The 24,646-nt window shown below is 36.5% G+C and overlaps 1 protein-coding gene across 1 annotated transcript; it reads left to right on the top strand.

Annotated features, from left to right (window-relative positions):
- Window positions 1–24,321, top strand: LOC129300399 (dual specificity protein kinase YAK1 homolog). Its single transcript, XM_054938963.1, is given in 19 exon segments — window positions 1–110; window positions 1,645–1,844; window positions 2,984–3,137; window positions 3,243–3,352; window positions 3,516–3,585; window positions 3,679–3,761; window positions 7,157–7,235; window positions 7,312–7,352; window positions 7,852–7,974; window positions 12,209–12,359; window positions 12,503–12,617; window positions 12,764–12,846; window positions 13,002–13,076; window positions 15,532–15,606; window positions 23,648–23,731; window positions 23,733–23,771; window positions 23,773–24,013; window positions 24,016–24,130; window positions 24,132–24,321. Coding segments are annotated over 19 exon segments (2,046 nt in total). The 5' UTR covers window positions 1–92.
- The last annotated feature ends 325 nt before the right edge of the window (window positions 24,322–24,646 follow it).

The following is a 24,646-nucleotide window of genomic DNA, read 5'->3' on the forward strand; positions in this document are numbered from 1 at the left end:
AAAAAAATGTAACAAACTTGGCAAAAGGGATATAGGGCCAAAGGGAAGAGAGAGGAAGGCTTGGTTGTGAGTGGAGTGCCCTAGTCACACGAATGCTAGAGACTGGTTATGTGTGTCCCTTTGCTCTACGATTTCATGCATTTGTAGCTTGATAATTCCCCTTGGTTATCTCTTCTATTTTAGACAATGTATAGATGGATATAATCCAGCTTGTGCTTTATAAATAAAACTGAATTTCATGTGCCTGTTGCTTGATTATTCCCCTGGTTGGTTATTCTTCTATTTTAGACAGTGTATAGATGAATGTAATCCAGCTTCTGCTTTATAAATAAAACTGAATTACTGTTTAGCTCCATCATCTTCCTTGTTTGATTCTTCACTAAGGCATTCAATTCTTCTTGAATAGCATCTCTCCATTTTGGATCTGTAATTGCCTATTGAAAATTTTCTGTTAGCTTTGTATCAAATATACTAGCCACAAGAACTCTTCAGTATTCAGTTTAGAGACAACTTCTCATAAGAAATAAATTTACTTTTGGGATGTAGAGTACATGACTTTGCCCCCTTCCTTAAAGCAATGGTCCAGCTTACATCTTCAGAATTTGGAGTGGGGATAGACTTTTGGTTTAAGACACAATGTTTTGGATTAAAGCTCCCAGAAGCTGATTCCCTTCTATTATTTTTGAACAAAGCAGTTCAATATTTACATTGAAAGGGTAGCAATGTGTTTGCTGCCTTGGAAAAACTCATGGTTTCTTTTAGTGTGTCTTTTCGTTAGATACTCAGAGGTAATTGGAAACTTTGTTTTCTATTTTCTTTTCTTTTCTGTTCCTGTTTTTTTTTTTTTTTCCAAGGAGGATACTTCATCCTCCTCTTCATTAGATCTGTGGGGGGGAGGGGGCAACTATGTTGCATGAATGAGTTTATAGTTTCTTTTCTGTCCTTTGGAGGGCACTCCGTCTTCCTCTTTTGTAAATTTCTATTTTTTAATTTTTTCCCCACAAAATGTGTGTAGGAAATTATCAGGGTTCTTTTTCTATTGGTGCTCAATTATTAAATCCACTTGTTTAGTTGCTTAATTGTTTGGAACTCTATCAAAAGAATTATGTCACTTAAAACCTTAGAAATTGATATTTATTCCATTAGTGAAGACCCAGATCAGTTACCAATTTCCAGTTCTTTTAGATTAAGGATTTTGTAAGTTATTCCTGCGAGAATGAGATTTATTGAGCCATTTCACTCGTACTATTGTTTTCCTGAATGCTCTCCCCTATAATTATGCCTGTTGCACAATGCTGCTTCCTCTTTGGGTGAAAATTAACAGCCAAAATTAGAATCATCATATGAATTTTTTCTAGCTAATCTCTTATTCTTTCAGTGTGACATTTAATGTGCCATAGCTTTGCATTTTGGAAATTCTTCACTTGTATTCTCACTTCTTCTCTCCTAGTACTGTTGCAGAACTGTAAAAAATTGTTGAAAACTCAAATTCCATTTTATTTAGTCGAATATTTAAATGCTGCATCATTTTGGTATTGATTTGCAGTTTGCTAGCCTTATTTTTTGTACTTGACTGCGTAACAAAGTTTGAAGCTTAGAGTACTCAGGCAAGATTTGAACTTATGTTCAATTTGCAATTTGCAGCTGCTCGCAAGATTGACCAAGGAAATAATTGAAACATACCAAATATGCAATCCGGAGTTCAAGTATTCTGAAGAGCTAAATCCAAAAAGATATTTGACCAGCCCGTCAGTTGGAGTGCTTAATGATGGCTTTGATAATGTTAACTCAGATCTTATATTGACAGTGAACTTTGTCTTGGTCAATTTTGAGAGAAATAGAAGGTTTGTCATTCACTCAGGCCTTATTCTGACAATGAACAATGGTTATATGGATCTTATATGGCAACTCTGATAAGGACTGAGTGACCAAAATAAAATCCTCTTCATGAACATCCTTATTTAAATTCCCAAACATAAATTTTATGGTTTCACTTGCTACTGCAAGTGTCAAACTAAATTCCTATCTAAAATTGAGTCCTAAACATCATCAGGCCTATAAATTTGATTTAGGGTCTGCGTTTTGCCTTTGTTTTGCTTTCCTTTTGGCAGAGTTGCCGTGTATGCTTTTCATATCCTAATCTGTCTTCGTTTTTTCTCTTATGCTGTGCACATAATAATTTCAAAGGATAAATACAATTCTGCTAGTGAAAGTTTATGCTGTGTTTGCTATTTTTTACTGTTATGATTCATAATGATATAAAAAATTCATGTAATTCAGTTATCGGATCCCCTCATTCATCTGTATAATGGTTCTTTCTTATTAATCCCATTTATATCCGCATATGAACAATTGAGGAATTACATTAGGTAGTGAGGCACTAACAACCACTAGCAGATTTCTTAAATCTTGGTGTTAAGTAACTACTACATTCCATGTTGCATTCGATACCCCCCTTAAAGTAATTGTTGGTCTCAAGGGTTGAACATCAACCTCTATTTATTGTAATACTGTAACCTTGCAAAGACATTTATACCCTTACTTTCAGGTGCGTTATAGGTAACTATTTTCTCCCCCTGTAAGACTTCACTGAACTCAGAACTTTTTCCAAAAGGATCAATCTATCATGAATTTCCTAAATTCTTTATGTCTCTTAACGATATCAGATTACTGGCATATGCTCTGGAAAAGTTTTCTTCTGGTTATTCTTGGGAACTTTGATTAATAATAAAAAATTGTAGGACTTTACACTTTGATATTTCTTTTGTATTGTTTTTTTCAGGAGGGCATATTATTTAACACATTGTATTGCTTTCTCATTTTTTTTTAATCCTAGACATTGCTTCTTTTTCTCTATAAATTCCTTCAAATATCAAAAGGAACATTTAAGGGTTTTGAATTAATAGCAAATGTTTTCCCTTGCCTTCACCTGACAGACAGACGCTGGGATGCGTTTGAAAATTTTCTTTCCATTATTTTGCAGATATCTTGTCAAAGATGTCCTTGGCCATGGGACATTTGGACAAGTGGCTAAGTGTTGGGTTTCAGATACCAGCAGCTATGTTGCTGTGAAGATCATCAAAAATCAACCTGCATACTATCAACAGGCATTGGTTGAAGTATCTATTTTGAATACGGTAGTCTTTGGTTCTTGTTCCTATGAAACTGAACTAATCATGCTATTGTTAGTACAACTTAGAGGAGTTAGTCTGGTAAGTTAATGTGCTCTTTTCTTCATGCAGTTAAACAAGAAGTATGATCCTGAGGATAAGCATCACATTGTTCGTATATATGATTACTTTTTATATCAACGGCATTTGTGTATATGCTTCGAACTTTTGGACACAAACTTGTAAGTTATCGATTTTATGGTTTCTTTTGTTCTTCCATTTGTTGGTGATGCAATGAAATTTGCTCATCTTACCTGAACTATTAAGATTGCTAGATTGTTGTGTTAGATTTGCTTATTTGCATTCTTTTGCATATGTCAGTGTTGATATTCTGTTCCCACACAGGTATGAGCTTATCAAGTTGAACAATTTTAGGGGGTTATCTTTGAGTATTGTTCAGTTGTTCTCTAAGCAGGTATGCTAGTCTTTTCTATAAATTTTCTGCACGGTCCTTAATTTGTTTTGATATTCTACTAGGATTATTTTCTTAATTTTATGTTGCTTTTAGATATTACATGGATTAGCTCTATTAAAAGATGCTGGCATCATTCACTGTGATCTGAAGCCAGAAAACATTCTTCTATGTACAAGGTTGGTTTCTTACTATATAGTCCTATAGACAACTACATTGTGGAATTTGAGAGAAAGGACTATTTCTCATTGATAATAATTCTAAGGTACATTGACTTTGTAGACAGGAGGGGAAATAAATACTAATAAAGTCCTATAAAGTCTAATAAATATTAATAAGGGGAAATTGCATACAGGCATCGCTGAAAAAAGTTATTTGCAGATAAGGACCAATAACAAGTCACTATTTGGGAAAAAATAAGCCCCTATTTCCATCATTTTAGCAACAAACGGTTCCGTGTTGGTCCTTATTTGTGAATAACTTTTTTTTTTTTAAATATCCTTGTATGTGATTTTCCCTACTAAAATAAAGGCTATACAATATTTACAATAAATATCAGATGTTCCCTCACTCCCACTCAAATTGGATCATAAATGCTAATCATGTCCAGGTTACCCTTTAGTCAAAATATCAGCTTCTTGCAACTTTGTAGAAAAATATGTCAAACATGGAATTCCTTCCACTTTTTCATTGATGAAGTGTCATTCTATCTCTACGTGTTTGGACTTTTCATGTTGTATCAGATTTAAGGCCATGCTTATGGTGGCCTTATTATCATAATGGAGTTTCAATGGTGAGCTTGCTCTAACCTATATTTTATTCAAGACTCGTTTGATCCACAACTCCTCTATTATTCCTTGAGCTAAAGATCTCAATTCAGATTCAACATTGCTTCTTGAAAGAACTCTTTGCTTCTAGCTTCTCCGTGTAATTAAATTTCCTCACACAAATGAACAATAGCCAGAGGTTGACCTTTAATCTTTATAGGTTCCACCGTAATTTGCATTGGTGTAAACTTTTATGGATCTTTGCTCACGTTCCTGAAGAACAAACCTCTACGAAGAGTACCTTTTAGATATTTCAAAATCCCTTAGATTGCCTCCCTTAGATATCTCAAAATCCTTTTAGATCTCTCTATGGATCTTCATTGGGCAGCTTATATATTGACTGGCTACACGGATAGCGAATGTTATATTTGGCCTTATATGAGAAAGATATAAAAGCTTTCCAGCAAGCTTCTGATATCTTTCCTTGTCAGTTGCTTCTACCTTTCCAACAAGCTCTTTGCATCTCCGCCTATTTGCTTGTGTTCCTCAGTTTGTGGCATAAGAGAAGATGTTGGTGATGATAAAGTAGATGAAGGAATGTTTCTGGTAGTGGTGGTAGTAATGGCTTAGTTGGTGTAATCCATGGCTTAAGAAACACTTGTTCTCTATTAGGTTCTTGTTTTCAAGTCTGAGATTCATCTATACTCTCCCCCTGAATTGAAGGATTGGGATAAAGAGGAGTAACTTCATGAAAGGTGACATTAGGGTTGACAATGTGTTTTGAAACAGGTCAAAGCATCTATATCCTTTTTGAGTAGCAAAATAGTCAAGAAATATGCATTTGATAGCTTGAAGTTCAAGTTTATTGCTTTGGTGGTTATGGACAAGGGTGGTGTGCCCAAACACCTGAAGCGCAAGATTGGTTTTAATATGAGATGTGGAAAAAACACTTTGCAATTTCTGGAGAGGGGTTTCAAAAGATAAGATTCGACTGGGCATGTGGTTGATTAGGTAGGTTGTGGTCAAAATAGCATCCCCCCAATAAAACTTGGGCATATTGCAATTAAACATGAGTGTTTTAGCATCATCAAGTATATGCTGATGTTTTCTTTTTGCAACCCCATTTTGTTGGGGTGTGTAGGAACATGAATTGGCATGGACAATACTATGCATTTGGAGGAAGGTACTCAAAATATTGGTTAAAATATTCAGCTCCATTGTTGATGTGTAAGACTTGGATGGTGGTATTGAGCTGGGTTTTAAAAACGGTGAAGAAATTCATGAATGTAGATGCAACCTCATTGTTTTTTAAAAAATAAAGCCAACAAACATAAGCGTGATCATCAATGAAGGAAATGGACCCATACTATTTTAGTACAATTGAGAGTAAGAGATGGCCCTCACAAGTCACTATGAATGGCTGTGAACGGTTTGGTAGGTAAGTATTTGGCTTTAGGAAATGAAGTTCTATGGTGTTTGGCAAGTTTACATACTTCATAGTGGATTTCATTAACATTTAGGTTTGACATGAGGTTGGGAACAATCGTTGAAGGTAATGAAAATTAGAATAATCCATCCTCTTATTCCACAATATAAAATCATTAACTTTAGAGGTAGATGTAGAATTACTGACAATTGGTGAGTTACTCGCTTGAGTAGTGACTTTAAGATCGTAAAGGTCCTTATACTTCTAAGCACTTTCGATTATCCCTTTAGATGATAGCTCCTGAAACACTCAATGTGATGGGAGGAATTTAGCATGACAATTTGATTGCTTAGTCAATTGACTTATGGAAAGTAAATTACAATTGAGTTTGGGCACATGGAGTACAAATTCCAACACTACAATTTGAGATTCAAATACTTCCTTTTCTCGCTACTAGTGTTGAGGAGCCGTCTATAATCTTTACTTCAACATTCTTAACACACGGGGTGTAAGTGATAAGCAACTTTTTGGCAGTTAGTCATATGGTTGGGGGCTCAAAAGTCCACAATCCAAATTATTTTATTTCGTGATGTTGTTAAAGCTTGAAGGAAAGCCCCCCCCTTCGCCACCATTGCTATATGTGTAGAACTGGACATGGTAGATCTGATACTGGAGAGAACCCATAAGAGCACTCCTATCACTTCAAATGGGAATGCACTCTCATGACATGAATGGTACAAAAGCTATTACCTCAAAAATATAAAACCATAGCACAAAACAGAGTGTGCATGATTGAGAAGATGCGAAAGGAGCGTGCCCAAATGTCAGAGTGGATGGTATTTGAATGGAAATGTTGCATCATTGTCAAAAAACCTAGATGCCATTGGACTTGTGCGAACATGTGTCTACATACATTGTGCAAATGTCATTGGCACAGATTGTTGTGGTGGCTCTTGTATCTCACACATGTTGCCATTGGTTGTCATTTTTGGTGGCTGGCCCATCGGCACCTCTTGATCACCTTGAGGCTTGTGGTAAGAGTCCAAACATGCTCCACCAAGGTCCACATGAAAACCCTCAAGTGCTGTATGGAGGCCCTCTGCGATCCATCCCTGAAAATAAACCTTAATTTTTATTTCGAGCCTAATGCTCTGATACCTTGTGGAATTTGAGAGAAGAGAATATTTCTCATTGATAATAATTTTGAGGTACATTGACTATATATACATGAGGGGAAGTAAATACTAATAAAGTCTAATAAAACCTAATAAATACTAATAAGGCTTTACAATATTTACAATAAATATCAGATATTCCCACATATATGCTGCAACCTTTTTGTGTTGAATTTTAATAATTTGAATCCATGTTTGGGTCACAGTGTGAAGCCAGCAGAAGTCAAGATTATTGACTTTGGATCGGCATGCATGGAAGACCGTACTGTCTACTCCTATATTCAGGTTTACTTTTTCTGTCAGTGTTGGTTTGTATGACCTTTTTTAATTGTACTGATTAAATTCTTCCTTTCTACTGCAGAGTCGATATTATAGGTCTCCTGAGGTTCTTCTTGGATATCAGTATCCTGTCAAATGAAATTGCTGATTTATACTATGATTTTAGAACTGCTCTCTCTCTCTCTCTCTCTCTCTAGGAGGAGGTGGTCCTTATTTTGCTTCATGTGGTGTTTTTTTTTTTTGCTGTTTTCCTTTTCTTCAACTATTTTATTGAACTTTAAGCTCTGGGTTTTTCTAAGGGATCGCAACTTCTTTTAGCCAATTCTAAGGTTTATGATTTAGCCCTTGGCTGTGCACTATAGATTTATCTTGTTAATAGCCTAAAACAAGTTGAGATTTGAAAAGTCAGTAATTTTGTCGGAAGATCATTTAAGTGAAGTAGTGGGAATTAGAGTAATTTCGTGTTCCAAAGATTATTTGGATGATACTTTTTCCCCTTGAATCAATTTTAATGCTCATGCCCTTTTTTATATCATGGGATAGAGAACTTGTTGCAACTTTAGTTTTTGTTTTCATTCATATGTTTTTCATTGACTTTTACTTGGTCCTTAACCATTATAAGATACACAACAGCTATTGATATGTGGTCCTTTGGGTGCATAGTGGCTGAATTGTTTCTTGGATTACCATTATTTCCTGGTGCTTCTGAATTTGATCTTTTGAGGAGGATGATTGAAATTCTTGGGTATGCATTTTTCCCTCAAGTATTGTATTTCTAGTATGTGGCAGTCCAATTTAAAGGTCTCTTAAATGCATTTGATTAGTTACAAACTGTTATTTGGTTGCTTGAAGTAAAATGAGGTGGTCTTAGTTGAAAAATGGTGATTGCTGTTAGTCATCTTGCACGTTGAGAAAATAAAAGGAAAAAAATAATTGGATATAAACAGAATGGGTGAATTGAATTTCTAAAAGCTTGACAGCAACTGCAATTGATTTTTAATTTTTAGTTAATTTTCCTCATATAATGTGATGGGTACCTAACCTTGCCCCAAATTTGGGTTGGGGTAGGGTTACTTATCCTACTCAGGTAGCCATCAATTGATATTTGGTACCAGAACTAGGTTGTTGGTGGTTCTAGAGAGGGCTACACGTGGATGGTTCTGGTTGGTAGGAGGCCAAGTTAAGTGCCATGGAATGCAGCCGTTAAGACATTAGCTTTAAATTAGGGCAATTGGTGTAGACTTGATATTATGGGATATTGAGTTCCACATTGAGTAGTATGAGATGTTCAATTGGATATTTAAGTGGGTTGGTTTTCTCACCTTAACAATTAGCTTTTGGGGTAGGGTTCCTTATCTCATTTAGGTACCCATCATAACGTTTATAACTTTTGGTCATCATTTTTTCCATTGGTTTCTTAGAAAAATTTGTGCCAAGAAGAAAGTTAAAAGTTAATCATTTTGCATGAACAAAAAGTAGCTATTGAGACGTGAAATTTAAGAATTGCCAAAATAAGAATTCGAAAGCTTGATATAATGTTTATAATTTAACACTCAATAATAGTATGTAAATTTGAGTTGTGTAATTTTGAAAATTCGTACATTGAAGGGAACTCTGTTAATCTATCCTTACAGTTGTAAAGTGGAATGATATTGGATGATATAAACCTAGGAATTACTAGAGGGGAAGAATTCAATGTTGGCAAAAGCAAATAATGACAAGAAATAATGTTGGACATGCCCTCACACATCAATGACAGCAATACTATGCAGAGAACTTTCGGTGGCATCATGTGGAGGAGTTTGGTGAGGGGACTTTAGGTTCCATTGTTTGGCATCCCTTGAGTGCGATGGTCCAATGCACGGCGAGGGTAGAGTTTTAGTGAGTGGTGTTCTTGGCAGCAGTGGCAACAATAGGAGGATTTTAGGGTTTAGGGGAGGGATGAGTTGGAGTGAGATGCAATCCTAACTTGGGACCTCTGGAGAGATGTCATCAAGGCTCTGAAATCTTACGAAATTTAATAAATAGCTTTTGTAATTGATTGAAGAATATTTCAAGAGGTTTAATTTTAGATACTAAAATTAATGCAAAGCTCAGTAAATGCTACTACTACCCACCAACTGCCAATTAAAACTTTCACATATGTTCAAATAAATTAAAAGAGAGGTAATATTCTGAATAATATAGGGGTCGGTTATTGGGTGTTATGAGAAAAGCCAAAAATACCTTTGTCTCCACATTGGGTCAAGAACAAGGTTAGAAGGGTCAAAAGCATGTAATTCATATAGAGCCTTTGAACTGCCCCAATAGCAACCAAAGCTATATGCGTTATGTGGATAGAAAGTAAATAGCTAATAGAACCCAAGATACGTAGATAGGTAGAGAGAAATAATGAAAGTAAATCTTTATTAAAATATGAAATTAGAATCTAATTTCACATAGCATTGATAGAAAAAAGAAGAGTAACTCTATTAAGATAATATAGAACAAGAATCTCGTCTACACTTCTCTTAATAGCCATGCTTAGGAGAATCTCTAGAGAGTAACTTTATTCATGATATGCTAGCTTTTGAATTGCTATGCATATTTATAAGGCTAAATACAATCTAAAATACTAAATAAAATCTAGTTAATTAAATAATAAAATAACAACTGAAGAAAATCTCCAAAAATCTATATCTGGATAAAATACTAAATAAAATCTAAATAACTAGATATTTGGATAAATATCTAAATATCTAAATAAAATCTCTTCTAAAATCTCTCAAAATAATATGAAATTCCAAATAACAATAATTAAATAAAACTTAATTCAACGGACACTTATCATTACCCCTCCCTTGAAAATGTAACTTGTCCTCAAGTTGGAAAGAGGGAAATTGAGCCTGTAGGAGGCTCTCTTTTCTCTACTATGCCTTCAATGATGGTGGAACAATCTGCTTGACTTCCTCTATAATTTCTAATAGTGAAAAGGATCCCTTGCAACAGTGTCTAGGTCTGAATGTCTCACCACATTGGAAACAAAGGCCTTTCTCTCTCCTCCTTTGATGCTTGGCATCTATAGGTGTGGGTTTAGTCAACGTTGAATTCAACAGGCTAGGAGCCAAAGAAAGCGTCATTGAACTTGGTGGTTCGTGGGGTATTTAGAGAGGTCATGTTTGAGGAGAATGCTGTTGCAGAGGGATTTTGGTCATGAGCTTGATAAGTTGCAGCAATAATGGGTTGATTTTGGTCGTAGGAAGAGTTGGGCTTGGGCGCACGCACATTTGACATACTCTCAAACTCTAGGGCTAGACTCATTGCGAGATATACAGATCTTGGCTTGTGTATGTGGACATCTACTTACAACTCTTCCTGTAGGTCATTAAGGAAAATGCCAAGCAAGCAATGCTTTGGCCAATTCTTGACCCATGCTAATCTCTTGGCAAATTCCACCCAATACTCCTGCATTGACCCTATTTGTTTGATGTTACACAAGAATTTATCGGGGTTCTGGTATTTTTGGGGCCCAAAATTCTCTTGTAATGCAGTCATGAGTTCTTCCTAGCATACAAGAGTCTGTTCGTTGTTGACCCAGGCAAATAAATTGAGTGTGTCACCTTCCAGGGCCATTGATGCAATGTCCGCCTTGTGCTCTTTCGGTGTGTCATGATATCTAAAATATTCCTATGCTTTTAATATCCACCCTCGGGGCTCATGTCCGTTGAATTTAGGAAATTCAATTTTGGTGTGATTAAATCTGTGTTGTCTATGATTTTCTTGCTCATCTTCACATTCTTCTTCTTCATGATAGCGCTTGCAATGGTTCTCCCTTGTCTTCTTGCCTTTATTGAGTGCAGAAGCTTCAAGCACCTCTACCTTTTCTTTTAACAGATCAAGAGTTTCGAACCTTTGAAGTGATGGTGGCTAGATGATACGATGTGAGTGAGTGTTGATTTTTTGGATGGTTGTTGGATGAGTTGTTAGGAGGGTTGGTTTCTTGACTGGTACATGTGGTAACTTGGTTCTAATACCAAATGATAGGATCCAAAATACATAGAGAGAAATGGGGAAGATTAAAGTGTGAAATCAGAATCTAACTTCATATATTAATAAAAGAACATAAAACTGATAGAAGAAAATAACAAGAATAATTTTATTAAGATAATATAGAATAAGAATCTTGCTCTACATTTCTCTCAATGGCCACGTTTAGGGGAATCTCTAAAGGGTTCAAAAGTCTATTTTATTCATGATATGCTATCTTCTGAATTGCTAAATACAATCCAAAATACTAAATAAAATCTAGATAACTAGATAATTAAATAAGAACTGAATAAAATCTCCTATAATCTATATTTGGATAAGATATTGAATAAAATTTAAAGAACTAAATATTTAAATAAAATCTAAATAACTAGATATATGGATAAAAATCTAAATATCTAAATAAAATCTCTCAAAAAAAAAATTCAATATTCAAAATAACAATAATTAAATAAAACTTAATTCAACTGACTCTTATCAATAGATGTGATGTTGGGCAGTTTAATTAGATAATAATTGCTCTTATTTCTCTCCATTACTTTTAGTCAAGCTGAAACCCTCGCAAGATTGTATAGGATTCTCAAGTTTCACTGCCAACGATTACTGAGTCAACCAAATCCTTTAGTTTAAGTTTATTTCATAACAGGGAAAACAGAAGAGGGTAATTACTTTGTAAAAGCTACTTTAACTCATTCATCCATTGCATATGTCATTAAGATAGTTCTTCCTGCAATGGGTTGGTAGTGGGAAGTAGAATGGCCCATCTTTGATACCTTTCACTTCTTATAACTTTCTTGTCCTTCTTTTCAAATGGAAATGCAGGGTAGTTGTTAGAGTTTCAATATGAAAGTGACTTTTTTTTTTTTTTTTAATTTCTGTGTTCTTTGAAAGTTATTGGTTTTCCTTCCTTCGCTGTATCAAATGATACCATTTTTGTTGTGAAACTATTTCAGGGGACAACCGCCTGATTATGTACTGAGGGAGGCCAAAAACACTGGTAAATTTTTCAAGTGTATTGGGAATCTCCAGAATGGAGAGAACAGCGAGATTCCATCACATGGAAGAAGTTCTTATCAAGCATTGACTGAGGAAGAATATGAAGCTGTAAGTTATATATGTTATGTTTTTTCCCGTAGTGGATATTATGGTGCCTCTCCTACTAGTATGGTGTTAAAATACTTGCGAGCTTTTGGAATCCTTTTACATTGTTACATTTTTAATTTTTCATATTTTTGGTTTCTGTTCAGAGAGAATTGAAGAAGCCATCAATTGGGAAAGAGTATTTCAATCATATGAATCTTGAAGAAATTGTTACCCACTATCCCTATAGGAAAAACTTGCCGGAGGAAGATATTCTTAGAGGTTAGGTTTTATATTTCTTCATTAAAGCTAGGAACAGCTGAAGATTCTGTTGAACATGATATTCCTGTAATATTGTATGGATCTTTGTGTTTCTGTTGCTAGATTGAGGCCACTAATGAATATTGCATTTACTAAACTCATTACAGAGAGTCAAATACGATTGGCATTAATTGATTTTTTGAGAGGGCTAGTTGAATTTGATCCTGCAAAGCGCTGGTCACCCTTCCAGGTAATTTGCTTTGTACTGTTTTTAGTGTTAAAACTAAATTTCTGCTTGTGTTTGTGTAAATTTTATGCCCTCGTTAGTTGTATTGTTTAATTTTTGTGCCTGTACTTTTATCTCTGCTAAAATGTTTTTCATTGGGGGAAAAAAACTTCCTGTAGGCTTCAAGGCACCCTTTTGTGACAGGGGAACCTTTTACCCATCCTTATGAGCCTCCTCCAGAAACCCCTCGTGTGGTAAGAAAAATCTGTAGTTTTTAAATACTTGTATTCATGCATTTGGCTTGTACATATTTTGGTTGGTTATATTAAAATGGAGTGAACTCTGGATCTTTCCTCACATCCTAGGTCCACCCTACCATTGTCACCTGAGTTGATTTCATGTGTTCCATACTTTTAATTCAAAACTGTAAATGATCTCGTAAGTTGTTTTTATGAATCAATCACTGCTTGTGCAAAATCATTTGGGTAATCCAGTTTTGAGTGTTTGATGAATGATTTGGATGACAATTATTAGTAGGGTTTGAAACAATTATGCACATTAACCAGGAACACATTAGAGGCAGGGGATGAAACTGTGATTCTGATTGCCAAGGGCGAGTTTGTAACTAAAAAGATTTGTGATAGGATCCAAAATAGATAGAGGAAAAGAATGAAGGGAAGTCTTTAATGAAATATAAATCAAAATATAACTTCATAAATTGATAAAGATGAAGGAAAATCTCTATTTGAATATGAACAAAGATCTTAAACTTGTACAATAATAAAGCCTAAGGAGAATCTCCCAAAATTACAATGAATCTCGAAATCTACCTGCTATTAGCTACTGTTGTGTTTTGATAGAGTATCGATTATTATTAGGAATAAATATTATTTTTAAGTTATTTTAGATATTTTCTATTGAATAATATTATTTAGATTAATTTTCTGTTTGCTGAGTAGCCCTCAAGTTTATGAGCAGTGGATATACTTGCTGATTAAGCGAGTAATTTTATTTTTTGTATTTATTATTTAGATAGTTATTCCCCATTATCTGAGTTATGGATTAATGGGAGTATTTTTAGAAGTCATAGTTATTTTTCTCCATAAATATTTAGCTTCATAGCTTGTAGAAAGGATCTAGAATTAAAATCATTACTTATTTACATTATTGGAGATTCTCCTGGGCTTTTAGTTGTATGAGTTTAAGAACATTGCTCATCTTCTACCTAAAAATTTTACTTGATCTTTGTTAATTCATAAAGTTAGATTTTGATTTCATAATTTAATAAAAGATTTTTCTTCCTTGTTTCCCTCTACCCATCTTGGATCCTATAATTTTTATAATATAAAAATAGGTATTCAATAATAAATAAAATAGAAAATAACTGACTAAATCATTACCAACATTTACTTGATAATAAACAAATCCTAATTGAGATATTTATATATAATATCTCATTCTTATTCATGATAGAAAATAAATTAACTTGTAAAAATATGATAACAAACTGATCCACCGCTTCACCTGCTATCCCATATGTGATACTCTACCAATTTGTAACAAGTTAAAAAGATATTAACTGGAGGACCTTCAAGATTAAATAAATATTACAACAAACAACAACAAAAACAAGCCTTTATCCCACTAGGTGGGGTCGGCTACATGGATTGCAAGACGCCATTGTGCTCTATCATTTATTAAGCTTTTAGAAATATTATTAATTAGGAGATCACGTTCAACAACTTCCAAGAGTGTTCTCTTAGGCCTTCCTCTACCTCTCTTAATCGGACTCAAAGTTATATGTTCCACTCTTCTCACTGGTGCCTCCCTTGGTCTTCTTTGTACATGCCCAAACCATCTCAACCGATTTTCTACCATTTTTTCCTCAATAGGTGCCACCCTCACTTTTTCACGTATGTGCTCATTTCGAATTTTATCTTTACGTGTATGTCCGCACATCCATCGTAACATTCTCATCTCTGCTACTCCAACTTTATGCTCTTGCTGTCCCGTTAGAGCCCAGCATTCACTACTAAGATTAAATAAATATTGCATGGATAAAAATGGAATGGTATTGGATTGATGCAAGGGGGTGTTTAAGGTTCCTTTGATTGTGGCAGGTGCAAACTTGAAACTATATCTTGTTAGGATTCTTTCATATCTATTTTCTTAATCGTGCTTGGATCTCTATCCACATGATATCAATTGGGTATAAAGAGAACAACTCTGGAACTTTCTTTCTTTCCTTCCCTGTTTTTTTTTTTTAAAAGCCAACTGGATCTTGGAGTTAATGTTCACTTCCAGTATGATAACTATTACTTTATGTTGCAAAGTGACAAAAGTATGAGGATTTGATAATCACGAGGATTAACTCAGGTAAATGTTATTGGTTAAACCCACTGGGAAAAAAAGAAAAAGGAAGCCAGATGACTTGGAGAGACCTGATGTCTTACCTGAAAAATTTGCTTATTATTATTTTTTTTCAATTTTAATGTGCTTTTAGTCCGCCCTTCTATTTTATAGTAAATTTATAAACTGCAACTACTGCCGTCTCTTGTGATTCTCTGGGCATAACTGTATTCCAATTATTTATTCTGTCTAATTTATTTGGCTGTTGCTTTTCTCTCATTGCAGTGAGTTACTTAATAGATACATGGATTTCAATCTCTTTATGGTCTAATATGTATCTAATTTCTTTATGAACCTTAGGCGGTTGTTCAAGCTGTCAAAGTGGATCATCACCCTGGTGGAGGGCACTGGTTTGCTGCTGGTTTATCACCTAATGTGAGCCTGCTACTCTCTTAAACATGAAATGCCTTTCTATTGACTTTTTTGCTTTGTTTTTTTCTTAAACACCTAATGCATGCATGATGTTTTATTTTTGGTAGTTTTGTGGGAGTAGAGTAATTTTGTTATATATTTTGGTCTACTCCTCGTGTGCGCGTTAATACTGATGAAATATGTCTATTACAACTGTTATACTACTATATCACTTATTGCGATGCTACAAGTAACTAGCTGACACCAGACATTTAGTCTAGTAGCTATTCTAATGCGCGCATATGCATTTTGTTACATTTAGGCAGATCCCCTTTGCTTGAAGCATCGATGTTAACAAACTTAGTTTGTTACTAATGTAGTTGATTTTATTACAATGGGGAGCTTTAGTGAGGTGTGTTTGCCAGTTTCTTCCCAATTATTACGTGTGCAGTGGAAAGATACTCCTGTAGTGTTTTCTCATGAATAAAATGGCAGTTGGCACCAATGTGATTTTCTATTTGACAGAATTAATAATATTAGATTTGATAATCTCTTAATTAATAATATTTCTAAAAGCTTGATAAATGATAGAGCACAATGGCGTCTTGCAATCCATGTAGCCGATCCCACCTAGTGGGATAAAGGCTTGTTGTTGTTGTAGAATTTAATATTAAACAGAGTGTGAATATTTGTTGGATTGTCATGTTGATGGAGTCCCGCATTGGGTAGCCACAAGTAATTATTGTGGTACTTGAATGGTAAGATTCTTTCCCTTTACTAGCTGATTTTTAAGGGTGGTTTCTCTGAGCATAATTAGATCCGATCAATTAGGTGTCATTGACCCAATGGTCAGTGACATTGTAGTGCAGGCATTGAGAATGTTGACTCTTTAGAGGTAGTGTGTTATAGATTGGAAAGAGAGAAAGGGGGGAAAAAAGAAAGAAACAGGGGGATTAAGAGCAAATCTGAATATGCAATTCTGTGAGAATAATTACAGGAAAATTAGAGGGATACGTCCCATGAAAATAGAGATTTGATAGGATTGGGTCATTAGGAGTAATATTTGATTTTAATTCCTTTTGTTTTTTTATTTCCTTTTATAGAAGATTATGGTACGTGTATATAATCTGACCATATTACTGAATAAGATTTATTCGGTTCCTTCCTCTGGCTTGTCTTCGACCACATGGTATCAGAGCACGCAGACGCTGAACACCATCACTCAGACGAAGACGACAGAGCCGACCGAGAGTCAAACTCGCGCACTCGACCCTCTGCGTTCATGGGTTCCGGCACTGAGGCTGACTCAAAAATCACTCCAAATGGTGGAACTCCTCTCGGGTTGAGTTCTGCCGAGGGGGCGTCCCTTGTCTTGGTTTCCGAAAAGTTCAATGGAACCAATTATCGTGAGTGGGCCCAGAGTGTTCGACTGGCTGTTGGAGGCCGCGGGAAGCTGGGTCTTATCTCAGGTACATCCAAACCACTAGACGCGTCAGACTCGGCTGCCTTGGTGAAGAGGGAGACCGACAATTCCCTGGTGGCTTCTTGGTTGGTTAACTCTATGACCCCTCCAATCAGACGGTCCTTTATGTTTCTCCCGACAGCACGGGATATCTGGGACGCAGTCAAGGAGTCTTACTCGGGTGGGGAAGATGGTGCTCAAATCTATGATCTCAAAACTCGAAGTTGGCAGATCAAACAAGGTGAGCGTGATCTTACGGAATTCTGGTTGGAGTTAGTTTCAGTGTGGCAAGAGATTGATCTCAACATAGAAACCGAGTGGTCTTGTCCGAGTGATGCAGCACGGTATAAGAGGCTTATTGAAGATGAGCGAGTATTCCAATTTTTGGCTGGTCTTCATCAATCATTAGATGATGTTCGTAGTCGCATACTGGCTCGCTCTCCTCTACCATCTACTCGGGATGCATTTGCTGAGGTTCGTCGTGAGGCTTCTCGACGCAAGGTGATGTTACCTGGAATTTCATCAACCTTTCCTTCATCTGAGGTGTCTGCTTTAGTGAGCCGACAATCGGATCAAGGCCAAAAGGAATTAAGAGGAAAGGCTGTTTGTGAGCATTGCAAAAAGACAGGCCATTCAAAAGATAAATGTTGGGACCTCCATGGAAAACCACCTGATTGGAAACCACGTAAAGGTAAATCTCTTGGCTATCAAACTACTTCTGATTCTACTTCAGACAAATCTGGTTCTGCTCCAGACAAATCGGGTACCTTGCCTATCATCGACAAGGATCAGTTAAATAAGCTTCTAGAGATGCTCCATAGTTTACAATCCAACCAGTCACCTCCATCTCATAATGCTTCCGTTGCTAAGCAAGGTAATTCGCATTTTGCATTTAATGTATGTTCCACTAAATCAAAGTGGATTGTTGACTCCGGAGCCTCAGATCACATGACTGCAGACTCTACCTTGTTTACCTCATACTTTCCTTGTAGTGGCCATGAGAAGATTGACACAGCAAATGGTACATCCCTCATTGCAGGCAGGAAAGGGTAGTATCATTGTTTCTAAATTTCTGCACCTTGACTCTGTCCTTCATGTTCCCTATCTTGCGTGCAATTTACTATCTATTAGCAAGTTAACTAAACAAGTCAAATGTAGTGCTCACCTTCTTCTCTACTCACTGTATTTTCCAGGATCTCTCATCGGGGAGGATGATTGGCAGTGCTGAGGAGTGTGATGGGCTCTCCTACCTTGATGAATCAACCGTGAGTAATCTATGGTCGCGAATCTACTGCAACCTTGTGACTACTTCTGAACAAGCTGATCTTTTGTTATGGCATAAAAGAATGGGTCATCCCAATGTCCAATATTTGAGTCATTTGTTTCCCAATTTTTCATCTAATAAAATTTCTAATTTTCATTGCGATATTTGTGAATTAGCCAAACATCATCGCTCTTCTTTTCCACAGTCTAAATATAAGCCTTCTAAGCCTTTCTCTCTTATCCATAGTGATGTTTGGGGTCCATCTCGTGTCTCTAATCGAACTAGAGCCAATGGTTCGCTACCTTTATTGATGACCATACCCGTGTGTGTTGGGTATATTTAATGAAAGATAAATCTGAGGTAGCTTCTATTTTTATCGAATTCTATATCATGGTTCTTAATCAGTTTAACACGTCCATCAAAATTCTCCAAACAGATAATGGCACTGAATATGTCAACAAGTCTCTAAGTGACTTCCTTAAGGCTTGGGGCATTATCTATAAGACCTCCTGTACAAATACACCCCAACAAAATGGGGTAGCCGAACGCAAAAATAGAACACCTGTTGGATGTTGCCCGTGCCCTTATGTTTACCACAAATGTGCCAACATATTTCTGGGGAGATGCCATTCTTACCGCCACCTATCTCATTAACCACATGCCCACAAAAAACTCTATCCTACACCACACTCCTCGAGTGTCTCCGGTAGACCCACTCTCTCACCCATCTTGAAACCGTTCTTCCATTAAAGTTATTTGGGTGTTCTGCGTTTGTGCATCTCCATTCCTCTTCCAAGCTTGACCCACAAGCTGTCAAGTGTGTTTCTTGGTTACTCCTCACACCAAAAGGGATATAAATGCTTCGATCCATCCTCTAAACGCCTACTTATCAGTCATGATGTTACTTTTTCTGAATTTGAACCTTTCTATTCATCACCTTCAATTCAGGGGGAGAGTTGGAGTGAATTTCAGGAATATTCTCCCATTGAACCTATTGATTCTCTTGACTCTCTTGATCATCCCACTTTGCTTGAGCCTGTCTCTTTTATTCCAGAATCAAAAGAAAATGCAAGTTCAGGGGGAGATAAGAACACAGGTGCTGAAGGTAAAGAGATCAAAGTTTACACGCGGAAGAAGAAGCATGGTACAAAAGCTCTCATACCTGAAGCAGTACCGGAATCAGAACCGATGACAGATCCTATGGGAGATAGTCCTAAAGAAGATGAGAATGATAATCCTGATGAGGAAGAAGGTTCAGAAAGTTCAGAAGATGACTTGGAGGTGCCTATTGCTCTCAGGAAGAAGCCAAGATCATGTACACAACATCCTATTCAGACGTTCCTATCTTATAAAGCCTTATCCCCAGGATATCGGGTTTTTATTGCGAATGTGGATGGTGTTTGTGTCCCTACGGACATTCATGAGGCCCTGAAAACGTCTGGATGGAGAGAAGCTGTCTTGGAAGAAATGAAAGCCTTGGAAGAAAATGAGACTTGGGAGGTTGTGCAGAAACCAGAAACCAAGAAACAAGAAGCTGGTTAGTTGCAAGTGGGTATTTACCCCTAAATATAAGGCTGATGGAAATCTTGATAAATTGAAGGCTAGACTGGTGGCAAGAGGGTTTACACAGACCTATGGCATTGACTACTACTAGGAAACATTCGCACCAGTGGCAAAATTGAACACCATCAGAGTATTGTTATCTGTAGCAGCCACTCTTGAATGGCCGTTACACCAACTAGACGTCAAAAATGCCTTCCTAAATGGAGAATTGAAAGAAGAAGTTTATATGACTCTACCTCCTGGCTTTGATAAAGGAAGGGAGAATTAGGTATGTAAATTGAAAGAAGAAATCATTATATGGGTTGAAACAGTCTCCAAGAGCATGGTTTGATAGATTCTCAAAAGTTCTAAAGCTACAAGGCTACAATCAAGGACTATCGGATCATACTATGTTCGTTAAAGTAGAAGGGGGCAAGAGGTGTGTCCTATTGTATACGTTGATGATATAATCATCACTGGTGATCATAATGAAGAGGAAAGCGGCAAGGCAAGAATAAAGGGTTCTTGGAAAAGAATTCAATATCAAGGACTTGGGTTGTCTGAAATACTTCTTGGGAATGGAGTTTGCAAGATCAAAGCAAGGTATTTATGTGTCTCAAAGGAAGTATGTACTTGATCTCTTAAAGGAGACGGGTATGCTGGGGTGTAAACCTGTTGAAACCCCTATTGTTGTTCCAAAGAAGAGGCAAAAATCCAAGAAAGAAGAGGGCAATCTAGATGAAGAGGGTAAAGAAGATAAGAAGAAGATAAAGAGAAAGAGAGGCCAATGGATAAAGAGAGATACCAAAGGCTTGTTGGGAAACTTATTTATCTATCTCACACACGACCTGACATAGCATTGCTATGAGTGTTGCTAGTTAGTATATGTGTGAACCGAAGGAAAAACATATGGAAGCTGCATACAGAATCCTAAGATACCTAAAGGGAAATCCTGGGTGAGGTTTACTGTTTCAAAACATGAACAAAGGAACATAGAGGTGTATACAGATGCAGATTGGGGTGGACATCACCAAGACAGGAGATCTACTTCTGGGTATTGCTCATTTGTATGGGGAAATCTGGTTTCTTGGAAGAGTCAAAAGCAGAGAGTTGTATCCAAAAGCAGTGCTGAATCTGAGTTGAGAGCTCTTGCTCAAGGCATAATGGAAGAGTTATGGCTAAAAAGGGTTCTGAAAGAAATACATGTCCAACTTGATCTGCCTCTCAAACTATATTGTGATAATAAGGCTGCCATAAGTATGGCATTGAATCCTATCCAACATGAGAGGTCCAAGCATGTGGAGATAGACAGGCACTTTATTAGAGAAAAGGTGGAAGATGGAATTGTATGCCTAGCCTTCCTAGCGACAAATCTCCCAGCAGCAGATGTGTTGACAAAGGGGTTACACAAACCTGCTTTTGATAATTGTATAAGCAAGTTGGACATGATTAGCATCTATGATCCAAATTGAGGGGGGTGTGAGAATAATTACAGGAAAATTAGAGGGATACGTCCCAAAAAAATAGAGATTTGATAGGATTGGGTCATTAGGAGTAATATTTGATTTTATTTCCTTTTGTTTTTTATTTCCTTTTATAGAAGATTATGGTACGTGTATATAATCTGACCATATTACTGAATAAGATTCATTCGGTTCCTTCCTCTAGCTTGTCTTCGACCACATTCTTATAATAAATCAAAGTCGGAAACTTAGGTACACTGCTAAATGTATCTAGATCCTACATACAATGATAAAATAATTAAATATCAAATCCTATATTAATCTTTAAGTCTTGTTAAATATTTTAATTCATAATTGTATCTAAATCTATTTAGATCCTAACTAATTCTTAATTCTTTTTTTATTTATAACAATTACAAATCAATACCCCTTCTCCCAAAAGACCCTTTCCCTCAAGGGTCAAGTGCACTGAAAATTGTACCAAACCTCTCTAGAGCATCTTAATTAAATTCCCTTTAAACCCAAGTTAGAACAAGAACGGACACTGGCAACAAGGAAGAAATAGAGATATGTGTTCTCATTGGTGAAATAGAAGCTAACTGTGACTGAGAGTGAAGAACAAACATTGATAGAGAACTTAAAGTAGATAATGGACTGCTACCAATTGTTACCAAAAGAATACTAGCCGAAAGAATCTTGGGACCATGATTGAGGAACCTGCATTGACATAACTGTTAACTACCTGGAGTTCTTGGCCCTCGACAATGTTCTCACATTCTTCTTGGGTACTGGACAAGATCCATCATTGATTGGGGAAAGCTTCTTTGCACTCTGCCTCATTCACAACCTCCCATTTCTCAAACTGTTTTCAAATGTTGATGAGGAACATTGTACTAAAAAAGCTTTAGGTCTCAAAGGCTCCTGGATCTATTGTTAACGGCAAAATTGCCTTTTAATCCTTACAGTAATTACATAACATGGTGTTATGATGGAGTCCCATATTGGGTAGCCACAAGTAGTTCTTTTGGTATCTAATAAAATGATTTTTTCCCTTTACAAACCAACTTTCAAGGGTGGTTCTCCATAGTTGTTTAGGTTTTGATCCCATGCCTTAGAGTCATAGCACTATCATACTAAATTAGGACAAATGGCATGTTTGGTTACCCAACACAACAATTCGAAAGTACATTTGCAATGTCCATTCCATAAAGTTACCTTTCCAAGTTTCTTTCTGGTTTTTTTGCTTTTCAATTGATTTTTTTTTTAATATCCTAACATATATGGAAGTTGTTGACCGAGACTTTTAGTTAATAATATTCCTAAAAGCTTGGTAAATGATAGAGCACAATGGCATTATACAATTCATGTAGCCAACCTTATCTTGTGAGATAAGGCTTGTTGTTGTTGTTGTAACATATGATATAAGCTGCGCTGAAATAACTGACCAGAATAGAAAAATGTACTACAACAGTAAATGAGGGGAAAATACTGAGGTTTTACTATTAAATGTCAAAAGGAACCGAACCGGTGTTACATTGGACTCTCACTTATTTTTGCTAAAGCCCTATACTCCAATATATTTGGCACAACAAGTAACTTCAACTAAGTACCCAAAATACAGAAACAGAACAAACACACAGTGCTGGCATTCGAGAGGCTAATCTCTCCTCACCACATTTAGTTTTCCAAATACATCATATGAGCTCCCCTTAAATGCAAAAGGCTTCTAAAAACCCAAAATGTCTCACACCCCACTTCCAACAAAAGCTATTCCCCTGGGCAGCCCCTAAAACATCATTAGTCTAGCTTTTACTTTTCCTTACTACTAGAATCTGTCTGATAAACATCAGAACCAGAAGTTTTGCTTGTTTTCCTTCTTGGCCTTCCTTGATTCCCTCTACATGTTTTAAAGAATTTTCTAGCTCTATCAATATCCGAACAAGTTTAAGTGAAAGTAAGTTCGTTAAAAGTACTTTGACTTTTTGAAAGTCATAAATAAACACACCCTTGATAGATGAAAATTTGTATCCTCACCTTTTTCAATTAGTAACATCACATGTGTAGACTGATCTGATTTTAAAGACATTGATTCAAGCAGCAGCAGTTCAAGGGCGTAATAGGAACTATTATCTATTCATCTTCCTGAAAAACCAATCTATTTTAGCTGAACTCCCCATTTTGAGGATCAATAATCCTGGATTTTCTTCTGCAATTTCTTTTGCCTAGCTTCCTTGGAATTTGCATTGTGCAATTGTTCATCTATGATTGTTAGTTCCCTGAATAATGTTGTTTTTTAAAAGTATTTTCTTGGTAAATTATCTTACGTTCTTGCAGGTTCCTAGCAAAAGTAGGCCTTCACTATATAGCAGCTTGCATTTCCAGATGGTGCAATATCCACCTGCTAACAGCTACGGCAGTTGTGGGAAGCCATGGTAGCTATAATGATAGTGTTGGGCTTGGTTGGAAGTAGCTATGGAAGTTATGGAGAAAGCAGCAGTAACATGTTTGCATACTGTTCGCCTGTTGGTCCATCTGGTATTCATTTGCTTGGTCATGGCAGTACCTCAATGCTTGGAAATAGTCCTGATGCAAGGAGAAGGGTTGTTCCATACCAGGCAGGGAGTGCTCGAGGCATAAGCCCATCTGCTGGAACTTTCACCCATTTGCCCCTTGGTGCGAGTCCCTCACAATTTACTCCTCCAAGTCCTATACACAAGTTTCAGCAAGCTCTCCTGGACACTATGGACCTACTTCTCCTGCAAGAGGCACTTCTCATGGATCACCGTTGGGGAAGACATCTACCATTAGCCAGTTAATAGAAGAAAAAATGGGGATGTTCTGGAAGTCATCAAACTCAAGATATAACATTTTCTCCACATTGGCAAGTTCACTGTCCTACAGCTCCATCTATGGTGAAGGAACAGCTCAATTTCTTAGCAGCTCGCCATCTTATCTGCAATCAAATTGATGATGCTGCAAGCCGGAAGCAGCGCGGAGGTGGAAACTAATCAGAAAATGGCATGTTTGTTTATGCCAAGTTCTATTCAAACTTGCAACCAACAGAGTTGGGACATGACAACCCAGAGTCTTGCCTATCATTGCCTGATCCTGGTGATTGGGATCCTAATTATAGGTAAATGGTTGGATTTTAAACATCTATTTTCTGTTTGATTTGTTCTTAGGATTATATCTTGCATGTCTGTTTTTGCTTCCCTTTTCCATTATTATAGAAATAGATCTCACATTGTATTAGTGAGGACTATATATGTTTTTTTTTTTTCAAATCATGTGAGGATCAAGTTCCAACAGTTGTGTTGAAGATGAGGACCCCAA

This window comes from Prosopis cineraria, unplaced genomic scaffold (assembly GCF_029017545.1).
Source record: "Prosopis cineraria cultivar Desert tree isolate PC_DT_omini unplaced genomic scaffold, ASM2901754v1 PC1570, whole genome shotgun sequence".
NCBI classification, from domain to species: Eukaryota; Viridiplantae; Streptophyta; class Magnoliopsida; order Fabales; family Fabaceae; genus Prosopis; species Prosopis cineraria.